We start from the raw sequence: 12455 nt of genomic DNA on the forward strand, positions 1-12455 counted from the left end.
AAGTACTTTCTCTAACATGATGATACAAATAAATAATCATCTATTTTATTTTTTTATTTAAAAAAATTTTTTCCCCATGGTGAGTTCCTCTCCCACTTATTCCAATCAATCTGAGGCAGATTAAAGTCATCCATAATAAGATATTCACACTTGCTTGCCCATTCCATCTGCATGTAGAGACTTTTGTTATACTCTTCACAATTTTCAGGCTTTAGATTGCTTCCACATTCAGGATATACTTTTGCTTGTTGCGTATTTTGCTTACTCTATGAGTGGGATAGTCATGCCAAGGATATGCACTACGAGAAGAGGAGTTTGGCCTCAATGAAAATCATTAATACCTGGAATGAAGAATGTAGCATTTGAACCTCTGGTAGATCCAAATAAAGTTTTGCTTCCACCACTCCACATCAAACTGGAGCTCATGAAAAATTTTGTAAAGGCTTTGGAACGGTCCTGCATTCATATACTTGCAAGAGGAATTACCAAGACTTAGTACAGAGAGAATTAAGGTAGGCATTTTCACTGGTCCACAAATAAGGCAACTTTTCAAAGACGAACAGTTTGAATGTGCCCCTAGTGATAGCGAGAAATCAGCGTGGTAAGTCTTTCGAAATGTTTTGACTGGTTTTCTAGGAAATGTTAAAGCTGGCAACTTGTGAAAAATCTCATTACTTATCATGAAAAACTGGGGTGCAACATGTCAATGAAGATTCATTTCTTGCACTCGCACCAGGATTTCTTCCCGTCAAACTGTGGTGCTGTCATTTTTTTTTTTTTTTTTTTTTTTTTTTCCCATTTATTGAGTAAAGCAGCCCCTAGCCAAAAAAAAAATCTGGCAAATCCGCCATACATATAAAAATAATATAGTACAGTATACAATTATTTACAATACAAATTTCACATTACAAATCAACTGTACTGTGCAATGGTCATCTCCTCAGCTACAGAACAACAACCTGACAAGTAGGCTACAGCAGAAACTGATGAAGAGACACTGTTGACAGATGAGCACAAGCATCACAACCTAGAAGCTGATCATCGCCAGTATTCTTCAAAAGACAAAGAGTTCAACGAACAGCCATCTACCACAGCCAGAGAGCTCAACAGAAGTTACTTATATTAACTAGCAAAACCAAGCTGGAAGAAGTTGTTATTGCAGGATCAAATCCAAGAAAAACAACTAAGACTTCTTGACAACTGCATTGGCAGGAGCAGTCAGTGACAAACATGGTGAGCGCTTCCATCAAGACACTACAGTGATGGAACAAAGATACAAAAGCAAATGGAGTGCCGCCATGTTAGCCAATTATTGTAGGATGGTGAAAAGGAATGTTCCCAAAACTAAATAAAAGTGAAAGGCGAAAATGTCCCACGTTTGATACAGATATGCTTGTAGCTACATCTTACTGCCATATAAATAAAAAATACTGTTTATAAATATAAAAAATGACTTTTTTTCCAAAGCACAAGCCAATGTGCCATTTTAAGCACCATTTCCATGTTTAGCATCCCAAAATCTATAAAGTAAAAACTTACTTTCATGCCTGTAACAAGGTATGACCCAAAATTTGTTCAGTGTAATTAGCAGAGACAAATGCTAATATTGAAAAGGAAAACTTTGCTATGAAAAAGATTAACTGAATATTAATGAAGCTAGTGTGTGCAGCATAGTGAAGCAGTTGGCCTATGCAAATTGGATTCCTCAACAATTGATAGCACTAACTAGAAACAGTGTCCATATTTTCAGTAAGATGGATAGCTTTTGTCGCACAACATTTGCTGATGATGACTTCTTGTTAATGCTGAGAAGTGATGACAGAACATATCAAGAATTTTGCTGTGGTGTCATGCATACAGGAATCTTGTTTAAAGATGGTGCAAGGTGGTTGAGCATGATTGTGATTAGGCTATTGTTCAAGGTTTAGGCCTAAATGGATGTCAGATGAACTAATGAGACATATGGCAGAGAAGAAAAATGCATGAGATACATATAAATTAACACGTGACACAGAAGCCTATGATAGATATAAGTTGATCTGTAACCAAGTTACAAAGGAGGGTAGGCAGGCAAAGGCAGATTACGAGAAATCTTTGGCAAGGGATGCAAAGAAAAACAGCAAAGAGTTCTTTACTTATGTAAACTCTAGAAGGAAGGGGATGAATCAGATTGGTCCACTTGATATCGATGGGTCAACTGTTGATGACCCTGCTCAGGTAGCTAACAAACTAAATGAATATTTTGCATCGACATTCACACATGAGGAGTTATTCAGCGAGGGGAATGCCAGAGGTGTATTCAACTCTAGCAGTAAGCTAGATAATCTTGTAATAACTGAGAGCAAAGTGGAGGAGAAATTATTGAAGATAAACAGAATAAAGGCACCTGGGGTGGATGGGATCTATCCAGTTATATTAAAGGAGGCAGCAAAGGAAGTAAGCAAACCCTTAGCCATAATTATGAGAGCTTCCTTGAACTCAGGGGAGGTACCCCATAGACTGGAGATGTGCAAATGTGACCCCAATTCACAAAGGAGGACCAAAGGCTGACACAAGTAATTATAGACCTGCGAGTTTAACTTCTGATCCAGGAAAATTAATGGAGGCACTGGTTAAAGAAGCACTGCAGGATCATCTAGACAAGACTTAAATTATAGCATGAAGAATCACTCAGTAGTGATTCTTCATGAATTAAGAATCTGCAGATAAATGAACCACTAGGTGGCAGTGATCACAGTGTGTTGAAGTGGGATTTACTCAAGGAGGTAACTACCATCAGAGGTAAAGGGAAGGGTTTTTGTTTTCGTAAAGGCGACTATGATGGTCTGAGACAGTATTTAAATTCTATACAGTGGGACCAACTGATGATGTTACCAACAGCAAACTCAAAATGGGAAGCATTCAAGGAACTAATCTTGGAGGCTACCAGGCTTTACATACCAACTAAGAAATATTGTTCAAGGTTTAGGCCTAAATGGTTGTCAGATGAACTAATGAGACATGTGGCAGAGAAGAAAAATGCATGGGATACATACAAATTAATGGGTGACATGGAAGCCTATGATAGATATAAGTTGGTCTGTAACCAAGTCACAAAGGACATTAGGCAGGCAAAGGCAGACTACGAAAAATCCTTGGCAAAGGATGCAAAGAAAAACAGAAAAGAGTTCTTTACATATTTAAACTCAAGAAGGAAAGGGATGAATCAGATTGGTCCACTGGATATTGATGGTTCAACAGTTGAGGATCCTGCTCAGGTGGCTAACAATCTAAACGAGTATTTTGCAAAAATACTCGTTTATCTACATTCACACATGAGGAGTTATTCAGGAAGGAGAATGATGTAGGTAAAGTAAACATTGGCAGTGAGCTGGATGATTTTGTAATAACTGAGAGGAAAGTGGAGGAGAGATTGTTGAGGATAAACATAAAAAAGGCACCTGGGGTGGATGGGATCTATCCAGTTATATTAAGGGAGGCAGCAAAGGAAGTAAGCAAACCCCTAGCCATAATTATGAGAGCTTCTTTGGACTCAGGGGAGGTACCCATAGACTGGAGATGTGCAAATGTAACCCCAATTCACAAAGGAGGATCAAAGGCTGACACAAGTAATTATAGACCTGTTAGTTTAACTTCTGTTCCAGGTAAATTAATGGAGGCACTGGTTAAAGAAGCACTGCAGGATCATCTAGACAAGAATTCAGTTATAGCTCAGATGCAGCATGGTTTTGTTAAGGGCAGGTCTTGCCTGACCAATTTGATTGGATACTATGATGTAGTCACAAAAGAACTGGATGCAGGGAATAACTTTGATATTATATATTTGGATCTTAGAAAGGCTTTTGATACTGTTGCACATGGAAGACTGCTGCACAAATTGGAGCAGTGCGGCATTGGAGGCAAATTGCTGCTATGGATAAGGGGATGGTTGAGTGGCAGAAGACAGAGAGTGGTAATCAATGGACACTGCTCAACGTGGACTAATGTTATTAGTGGAGTTCCTCAGGGTTCAGTGTTGGGTCCGTTGTTGTTTTCGGTGTTTATGAATGATATTGATGATGGGATATCAAGTTTAATGTCCAAGTTTGCAGACGATACGAAGGTTGGCAGGGTTGTCAAGGACACTACTGATGCTATGCTGCTGCAACAGGATCTGGAAAGGTTGAACAGATGGGCTGAGAGGTGGCAAATGAAGTTTAACATTGACAAATGTAAAGTACTAAATATGGGAAACAGTAACCCCAGAGCAACGTATCAACTCTGCGGTACTACACTGACAGTGGTGGATAATGAAAAGGACCTGGGGGTAATTGTGCAGGCAGATATGAAGTTCTCTGAGCAGTGCAGACGAGCTGCAAGAGTAGCTCATGGTGTCTTGTCAATGATATACAGGAATTTTTCTAGCAGGGATAAGGAGGTGATTATTCCCTTGTATAAGGCAATGGTTAGGCCACATCTTGAGTACTGTATACAGGTCTGGAGGCCTCATTTCAAGAAGGATGTAGAGCTGCTGGAACGGGTACAGAAAAGGGCAACAAGATTGGAACAAAGGGTTGCTCTTACGAAGAAAGGCTTAAGTTTTGCAAATTACAGAGTCTGGAGACTAGGCACCGGCGAGGTGATCTGATAGAGGTGTATAAGGCTTTGAATGGTTTGAGCATGCTCAATGCCAATGGGATTCTTCATCTTGCTCAGAATAATCACCTCAGAGGGCATAAATTCAAATTGAGGAAGGACGGATGTCGGATAGATGTGCGGAAATTTGCCTTTGGCCAGCGGGTGGTTGGTTGGTGGAACCGACTTCCATCACTTGTTGTTGAAGTTGATAGCCTAAACAAATTTAAAGCTCAACTGGACAGGTATTTCGAACGAACGGAGGGGTGAAATGGGAGTGGTGTGTGTTTTTTTTTGTTTTTTTTGGCTGATGCTGAATAAGCTTGCTTTCTTGCATCATATGCCTCTACTAATGCTATAGCTCAAATACAGCATGGGTTTGTTAAGGGAAAGTCTTGCCTGACTAATTTGATTGGATACTATGATGCAGTCACAAAAGAACTGGATCAGGGAATAACTTTGATATTATATATTTGGATCTTAGAAAGGCTTTTGATACATGGAAGACTGCTGCTCAAATTGGAGCAGTGTGGCATTGGAGGCAAATTGCTGCTATGGATAAAGGGGTGATTGAGGGGGAGAAGACAGAGAGTGGTAATCAATGGACACTGCTCATCGTGGACTATTGTTATTAGTGGAGTCCCTCAGAGTTCAGTGTTGGGTCCATTATTGTTTTCTGTATTTATAAATGATATTGATGATGGTATATCAAGTTTAATGTCCAAGTTTGCAGACGATACAAAGGTTGGCAGGGTTGTTAAGAACACTACTGACACTATGCTGCTGCAACAGGATCTGGAAAGGTTGAGCAGATGGGCTGAGAGGTGGCAAATGAAATTTAACATTGACAAATGTAAAGTACTACATATGTGAAACAGCAACCCCAGAGCAATGTATGAACTCTGTGGTACTACACTGACAGTGGTAGAGAATGTAAAGGACCTGGGGGTAATTGTGCAGGCTGATATGAAGTTCTCTGACAGTGTAGACGGGCTGCAAGAGTAGCTCATGATGTCTTGTCAATGATATACAGGAATTTTTCTAGCAGTGATAAGGTGATTATTCCCTTATATAAGGCAATTGTCAGGCCACACCTTGAGTACTGTATACAGGTCTGGAGGCCTCATTTCAAGAAGGATGTAGAGCTGCTGGAACGAGTACAGAGAGGGGCAATCAGATTAGTGAATGGAACAAAGGTTGCTCTTACGAAGAAAGGCTTAAGTTTTGCAAATTACAGTGTCTGGAGACTAGGCACCGGCAAGGTGATCTGATAGAGGTGTATAAAGTCTTGAATGGTTTGAGCATTCTCAATGCTGATGAGATTCTTTCTCTTGCTCAGAATAATCACCTGAGAGGGCATAAATTCAAATTGAGGAAAGACAGATGTGCGGAAGTTTGCCTTTACCCAGCGGGTAGTTGGTTGGTGGAACAGACTTCCATCCATTGTTGTGGAAGTTGATAGCCTAAATAAATTTAAGGCTCAGCTGGACAGGTATTTCGAAAGAATGGAGGGGTGAAATGGAAGTGGTGTTTTTTTTTTTTTTTTTTTTTTTTTGGCTGATGCTGCATAAGCTTGCTTTCTTGCATCAAATGCCTCTACTAATGCTAATGCAGAAAATAGGATATGCTCCTAGAGTAAAAGTAACAATACTTCAGAGTAGATATAGTTTCATTATGCCTTCATAGTTCTTTTAATCTTTCAAAATGTTATATACCATGGATGGACTGTTTTTGATGAATAACACTTAATTATTATACTCTTGAAGGTAATTAAATATAGGATGAAAAACACTTTTACTATGAAATAGAAAAATTCAGATAAGTGAATAACTTGAGGGATTACATAAATACGTTGTTTTTTTGTTGTAGATATTCTCTGCAGAGTGATATATAATTCTTCATTAATCCAGCTATATAGTAAAACAGTAATGTCAGTTAGAACATTTGAAGTTCTAAGAAATAGTATATGTCAATTCCAAAGTTTTAGTAGTTAATCCTTTCATGTTAATTTTGTAGTCTGTACCATTTGAGCTGGTGCTAGAATTTTACAGTAGTTTCAGAAAAATAGCCTGCTTGCTTACTGAATATTAGTGAAATTACTGAGTGTAGAATAGTAAACTAATTGACCTATGCAAAGTTCTGTGCTAATTGGCTTCCTCAAAAATTGACAGAAACTAACTAAGAACAGTTTCATCTCTTACGAAAAAGATAATAGACATTGGGCTACTGTCTTTTAATTAATCTGAATAGCATTTGTGGCACAACATTATAACTCCTGAAGTTATTCTATTTCATTAGGAAAAAAGTGCATTATTTATGCATAAATTAATGCATAAATTTTATGCATTAATTTATGCATAATTTAATTAACATTTTTATGCATTATTTAATTAATTTATTAGAGTTCTGCATGATGCTCTTTTCACCTGTCATTATAACACTTGAAGTTATTTTCTAAAGATCAGTAAATTCTTTTAGATGTACAGTGTGCCCTTCCTCCACCTATTGCCAATGGACAATATATTCTACTAAATGAGACTGCTACATACCAAAGTAAGATTCTGTATAAATGCAATAACAATTATACACTTCTAAGGGGGAATATTAGAGTGTGCCAGGAAAGAGGGGTGTGGAGTGGACAAGATCCATCATGTCAATGTAGGTATTATATTTAAGTAATATAAAAAGATTTAAAAATATTCATATATGAATTATGAGTATCAAATTATATATAACCTTCTAATTACTCAGTTTTCAAGATTATCCATGCACAATTCTTTTAATTTTCATTACCTAACCAGTTTACTATGATATTCCTTAGTGCATTTGTATCATTACTACCATAGTTGAATTTAAGACAAACTGAAGTTTGTACATTAGGTATCATTATTATAACATAATCAGTTTACTGAAGTATTTGTGGTGTTGTTTTACATGTGATTTTCTTTTTAAAATTTTATTACTTGCTGTATTGAAAATTTATGAAACTCAACAATTTTTTTAAGATAATTGGGATTATTCTCTCTCTCTCTATTTATTTTCCCCCACCCAAGGCTTCCTTCATATTCTACAACTTATTATTAGGGAAGTTAGAGACAAGGCAAAATATACATATATTCTTAATTGCAATAATAAAATTATTATTCTGCTATGTGTGGATGTGGACTGTCAACAAAGATATACAGGGTATGCTGCTCATTGTGATCATGCATAATGTTATCATTCATGTACTGTTATCTCTTTTATGAAGTTCTGATCAAATGTATACAAATACAGAGGAAAAAAATTATGTTTATTGTAATCAGCACTTCAGTTTGTTATTCCCTGTTTGCATTCCACACATGTGCTATGGAAGTGATTAAATAATGTCCTGATTTGTTCTTAAACTCTGACACATTGCCTGTTTAGTTACTGTTGTTACTTTATACAGTTCCTATGGTTGTCAGTATTGTTATTCCATGAAAGTATATACTGTATCTGTACTACTCCTACCAATTTGACTGTTTTACAGTAGAGCATTTTTACAGTAGAACATTAATCCTTGATTTTAATATTTTCTTTGTTTTTAACGGTTTGTATGGCTTTCCCATAAGATTATACAATTTCATTTTTATTGGTAACTTCCTTGAAGAAATAGTGGACAGTCAAATTAAAGTGTTTTATATTGATTGATTTCATGTTTTATTTCCATCAACTTCTACCTTTTTGTATATACATTTTCACTCTGTATCAATAAACAACACTGAACAGCTGCATTCTTGCTTCATTGGGTTGTTGTTGCCAATCGATTATTGTTATCAATTAAGCTGTGTCCCAAAGTGATCACTTTGGGACACAGCTTAATTGATAACAATAACCGATTGGCCACTATAATATATTATTTATTTTTTCAGCAGCCTGATGCAGTGACGATTCTAAAAAAAACAATTTATTAACAAACATCTCTTATTCACACAAGCTTTATTTAGTTGACTGCAATCAAATCTCTTACAATAAAAATTGAAGGAGAATATTTATTTGAGAACTTGCATATAAAAACTAACAAGCAACTGTTTTAAATGTGACAGTGGATTACCCCAATTATGTACACAGGTTTGGGTATGTTAAATTCTGTGTTACTTAAAACATATGACTGTAATTAAAGATGTTGCACTCAATAAAAGTTCTGAGAAAATTTTAGTTCCAGAACTAGCACTAAATTTATAGAATTGTAAAAAAAAACAAAAAAAAAAAAAAACACATTTTCAGTTGCAAACTTAATTCCCACATCTAAAAGCTACCAGTGGCCACTGCAAACTATACCTAAATGCTTAACTACAGTAAACATACTGTATATGCAATATTAGCATTATTAAAATTACACAACTAAGTGAAAATGTCTTGTTGAACAACACTGGTTATCGTGGACAAAACTTCATTTTAAAATTCAGCTGCTGCAACACACATGATGCTTATTTGTAGAGAGAAAGAAATTCCTCTTACCTGATTGGAATTATTCATCTTGACTCTTATGTTATCCTAATAATTTTGCCTTTGGTAGAGAAATTTTATTATGCTTAGAATCCTCTAAGTATTTTGCCATAGTTCTGTTTGATTCAGCAGAAAGGTACTAAACATTTGATCTACATCAATCCTTTTAAATTGGCAGTTATGTCAGCAAACACTTTACAACTCATGAAAAATTAAAATAACCATCAAAGAAGGAAATCAGATCCATTTGGCTTTAACTGTTGATGGGATTCTTCCTCTTGCTCAGACCATACATATGAAAGGGACAAATTCAAATTGTGTAAGGACGGTTGCAGAAGTTTGCCTTTAGCCAGCAGGTGGTTAACTGCTGAAACAAACTTCCATCTTTTGTTGTGGCAGTTGATAGTTTAAATAAATTCAAGAAAGAACTAGATAAGTTGGAGGGAATGAATAAGTGAAATGGGAGGTGTTTTTTTTTTTTTTTTTTTGCTGTTGCGGTTTGAGCTTGCCTTCCTGCATCATTTGCCACTGCTAATGCTAGCTCTAAGACACTTTTCTTTTTCTACACAGTATTAAAAAAAACTTTGTAGACAGCTGATTTAATTTTTAAACTCCAATAATATAAAATAATGAAGTTAATACTTCCCTTTTTTTCAGTCTTTTCTTCCAGATCACATTCATTGCTGTGGACAAGCAACACTAGCAAAAAGTAATCATCACATGCCAAAAATGCAACAAGTAATATCATACATAACAGTATAGGGAGTGTGAGCATGAAGCAAAATGGGGGAAAATAATTATGATTCAAGTGTAAATTCAGTGTTATATGTGAATTATTTACACGCAATTAATAAAGATTATTCAGGATTAAAAAGTAAATAACTGTGAATGAAATTAACTATATATATATATATACACTGAGTGATCACTGAATTGTGACCACCTACCTAATACTGTGTTGGGCCACTGTTCACACAGATAACAGCTGCTATTCACTTAGGCATTGATTCCACTAAATGTCTGAATAAATCTGCAGCCATGCTGCCTGCAAGACTTTCCACAGTGTCGGAATAGATGATGGTTGCATGTCCATGCATCTCACTTCCTGTTCAAAAACATCCCACATGTATTCAATTGGATCAAGGTCAGATGAATTTGGAAGCCAATCGAGATGGGTGATATGTTCACTGTGTTCCTTGAACCACTTATGCACAGTGTAGGTCCAATGATAGAGCTCATTATCGTCTTGGAAGGTCCCATTTCTGTCTGGGAAAAAATGCAGTGTTGCAGGATGCATGTGGCTTCCTAAGAGCTGCCAGTTAGGCCTCACTAGTTAAAAGTTGGTCCATATGTACCAGGAGTCCTAGTTCTTACTGAAAAAACATGCCCCGTAATAAGCAACTACCTCCACCTGCCTGGACAGTGGGCACCATGCATGTTGGGTCCATGGATTCTTGTTGCTTGTGCCACACATGAAGGCATCCATTGACCTGTTGCACCAGGTATTTGAACTCATCTGACTGACACACTTGTTTCCAGTTCTGTGTGTTGTCGACACCACATCATTTGCCGTCAACGATGGTCAGCAGCAAGGAGAAGATGTCGCTTGTGTCATCTGCTGTAGACCCCCATATGTCTGAGTTTTCAGTTCATCATCATTTGGGATATTGTTCTTGCATTCTTCATATTGTATTGCAATGTCAGCTGTTTCACAGTGACCTGACATCAAGCTTATACAACATGCTGCACCCTTTGCTCACCACAAATATGTACCTTGAATAATCCTTTACAATTCTGTCAATGGGAGGTGGTTTGACCCATTCAAAACCATTCTCTATATACCTTAACCACAGTGGGCTGAGAAACTAACAAGACCTGCCATCTCTGATATGGAAGCACCCAATGCATGAGCTCCCACAATTATGCCTATATCTTTACTACTTCCCATAACTGCTACTTTATCACTTTGACTTGCATGACTAGATGAAAATTATAACAGTAACAATAGAATGCATTATACAGTAACACCAAGGTCTGTATAATGCATTCTGTTGTTATGATTGGCAATTGTAAGTTATAATCAGATTAAAAAAAGAGAATGCATTTACAGGAAGTTTCAAGCTACTTAATCAGTCTCCTTTCTTTAAAGATGTTCTTGGAAATAAGGTCCGTCCATTTCATAAAATTATCCATGAAAGAGAAGCACAACTTCTACAACACTTATATAATTATACCAGGCTGTAAATTTACACATGGTTTTATTTCCTAAAGGAAGTAGTGCTTTTATATATATAGTGTGTGTGTGTGTCAAGATACTGTGTATCCTTTTTTTATACTTATATCTGTATACTTTTTTATTATGCTGTGTCCTTTGTTTTTTGTTTTTATTTCCTTGATGGTGTTTAGTTTTATGACATCTAATTGAAAGAGGCAACCCCAGGGGCTCACATCTGGTTAGTATGGGCTTGATACACCCAGGGTCCTGAGTTGGATATAATCATTCTTCTCTTTCTTGGTGATTCTTTTCTACTTCTTTCTCTCTCTCTCTCTCTCTCTCTCTCTCTCTCTCTCTCTCTCTCTCTCTCTCTCTCTCTCTCTCTCTCTCTCTCTCAGGGTAACGTGGTTATTTTTTTTTGGCTAGTACAGCATAAACCTCAGGCTTCCTTGCAACCATATGGCTAATAATAATAATATCTCCTTACTAATTTTCCCCCTAATTTAAGATTTGTCCTTAACTCAAAAGCCAGTTTCCCTCTAAACTGCATCCAGGTATTGTTACACTATAACAAAAAAAAAAAAAATAAATAAATAAATATATATATATATATATATATATATATATAAAAAAAAAAGAAATTAATATATATATTGTATACTGAATCCATCAGTGTCATTTGTTTTTCTCTAAAGGACATAGATATTAATATTTTGGAGGCAATTGAAGGTTTTATGATTTGTGACATTTGAGTATTGCATAATTGTGTACCACTACTGCAATATATATATATAAGAGCCTGTAGTATTCATATAATAAGGATTTTTTTTTTTTTTTTTTTGTAGTTTTTTAGGACAAAAAATTTTATCTGCCTCAGCAATAAACAAACAATATAGCTTGCTTTTTTTTTTTTTTTTCATTCAATCTATATATACAAGTATGTAGTACGTTCAAAAAGTTCCTTGAATCGCATGCTGATATTTAAATCATTTGTACTACAGCCGTATTGTTTTGTTTTATGGGGCATTGACATTGACCTTGGTGCACACGCATGTCAAGTGGGAACTGGCCCAAACACTTCACTCATGTCACTGTTGACTCATTGCAGAATTTCACAGTTTAAACAGCATTCTAATGTCAAGTTATTTTTTAAACT

At 36.2% G+C, this 12455-nt stretch overlaps 1 protein-coding gene across 1 annotated transcript in view; it reads left to right on the plus strand.

Annotated features, from left to right (window-relative positions):
* LOC150085626 (P-selectin-like) overlaps positions 1-12455 on the plus strand; it is a 292465-nt gene that overhangs the window by 186461 nt on the left and 93549 nt on the right. The window contains exon 14 of the mRNA XM_090374622.1: positions 7093-7272. Within this exon, the coding sequence (XP_090230748.1) occupies positions 7093-7272 (180 nt within the window). The remainder of the gene's footprint in view (positions 1-7092; positions 7273-12455) is intronic.

The sequence above is a fragment of the Mastigoproctus giganteus genome, chromosome 5, assembly GCF_048544385.1.
Source record: "Mastigoproctus giganteus isolate SK-2022 chromosome 5, ASM4854438v1, whole genome shotgun sequence".
Lineage (NCBI taxonomy): Eukaryota > Metazoa > Arthropoda > Arachnida > Uropygi > Thelyphonidae > Mastigoproctus > Mastigoproctus giganteus.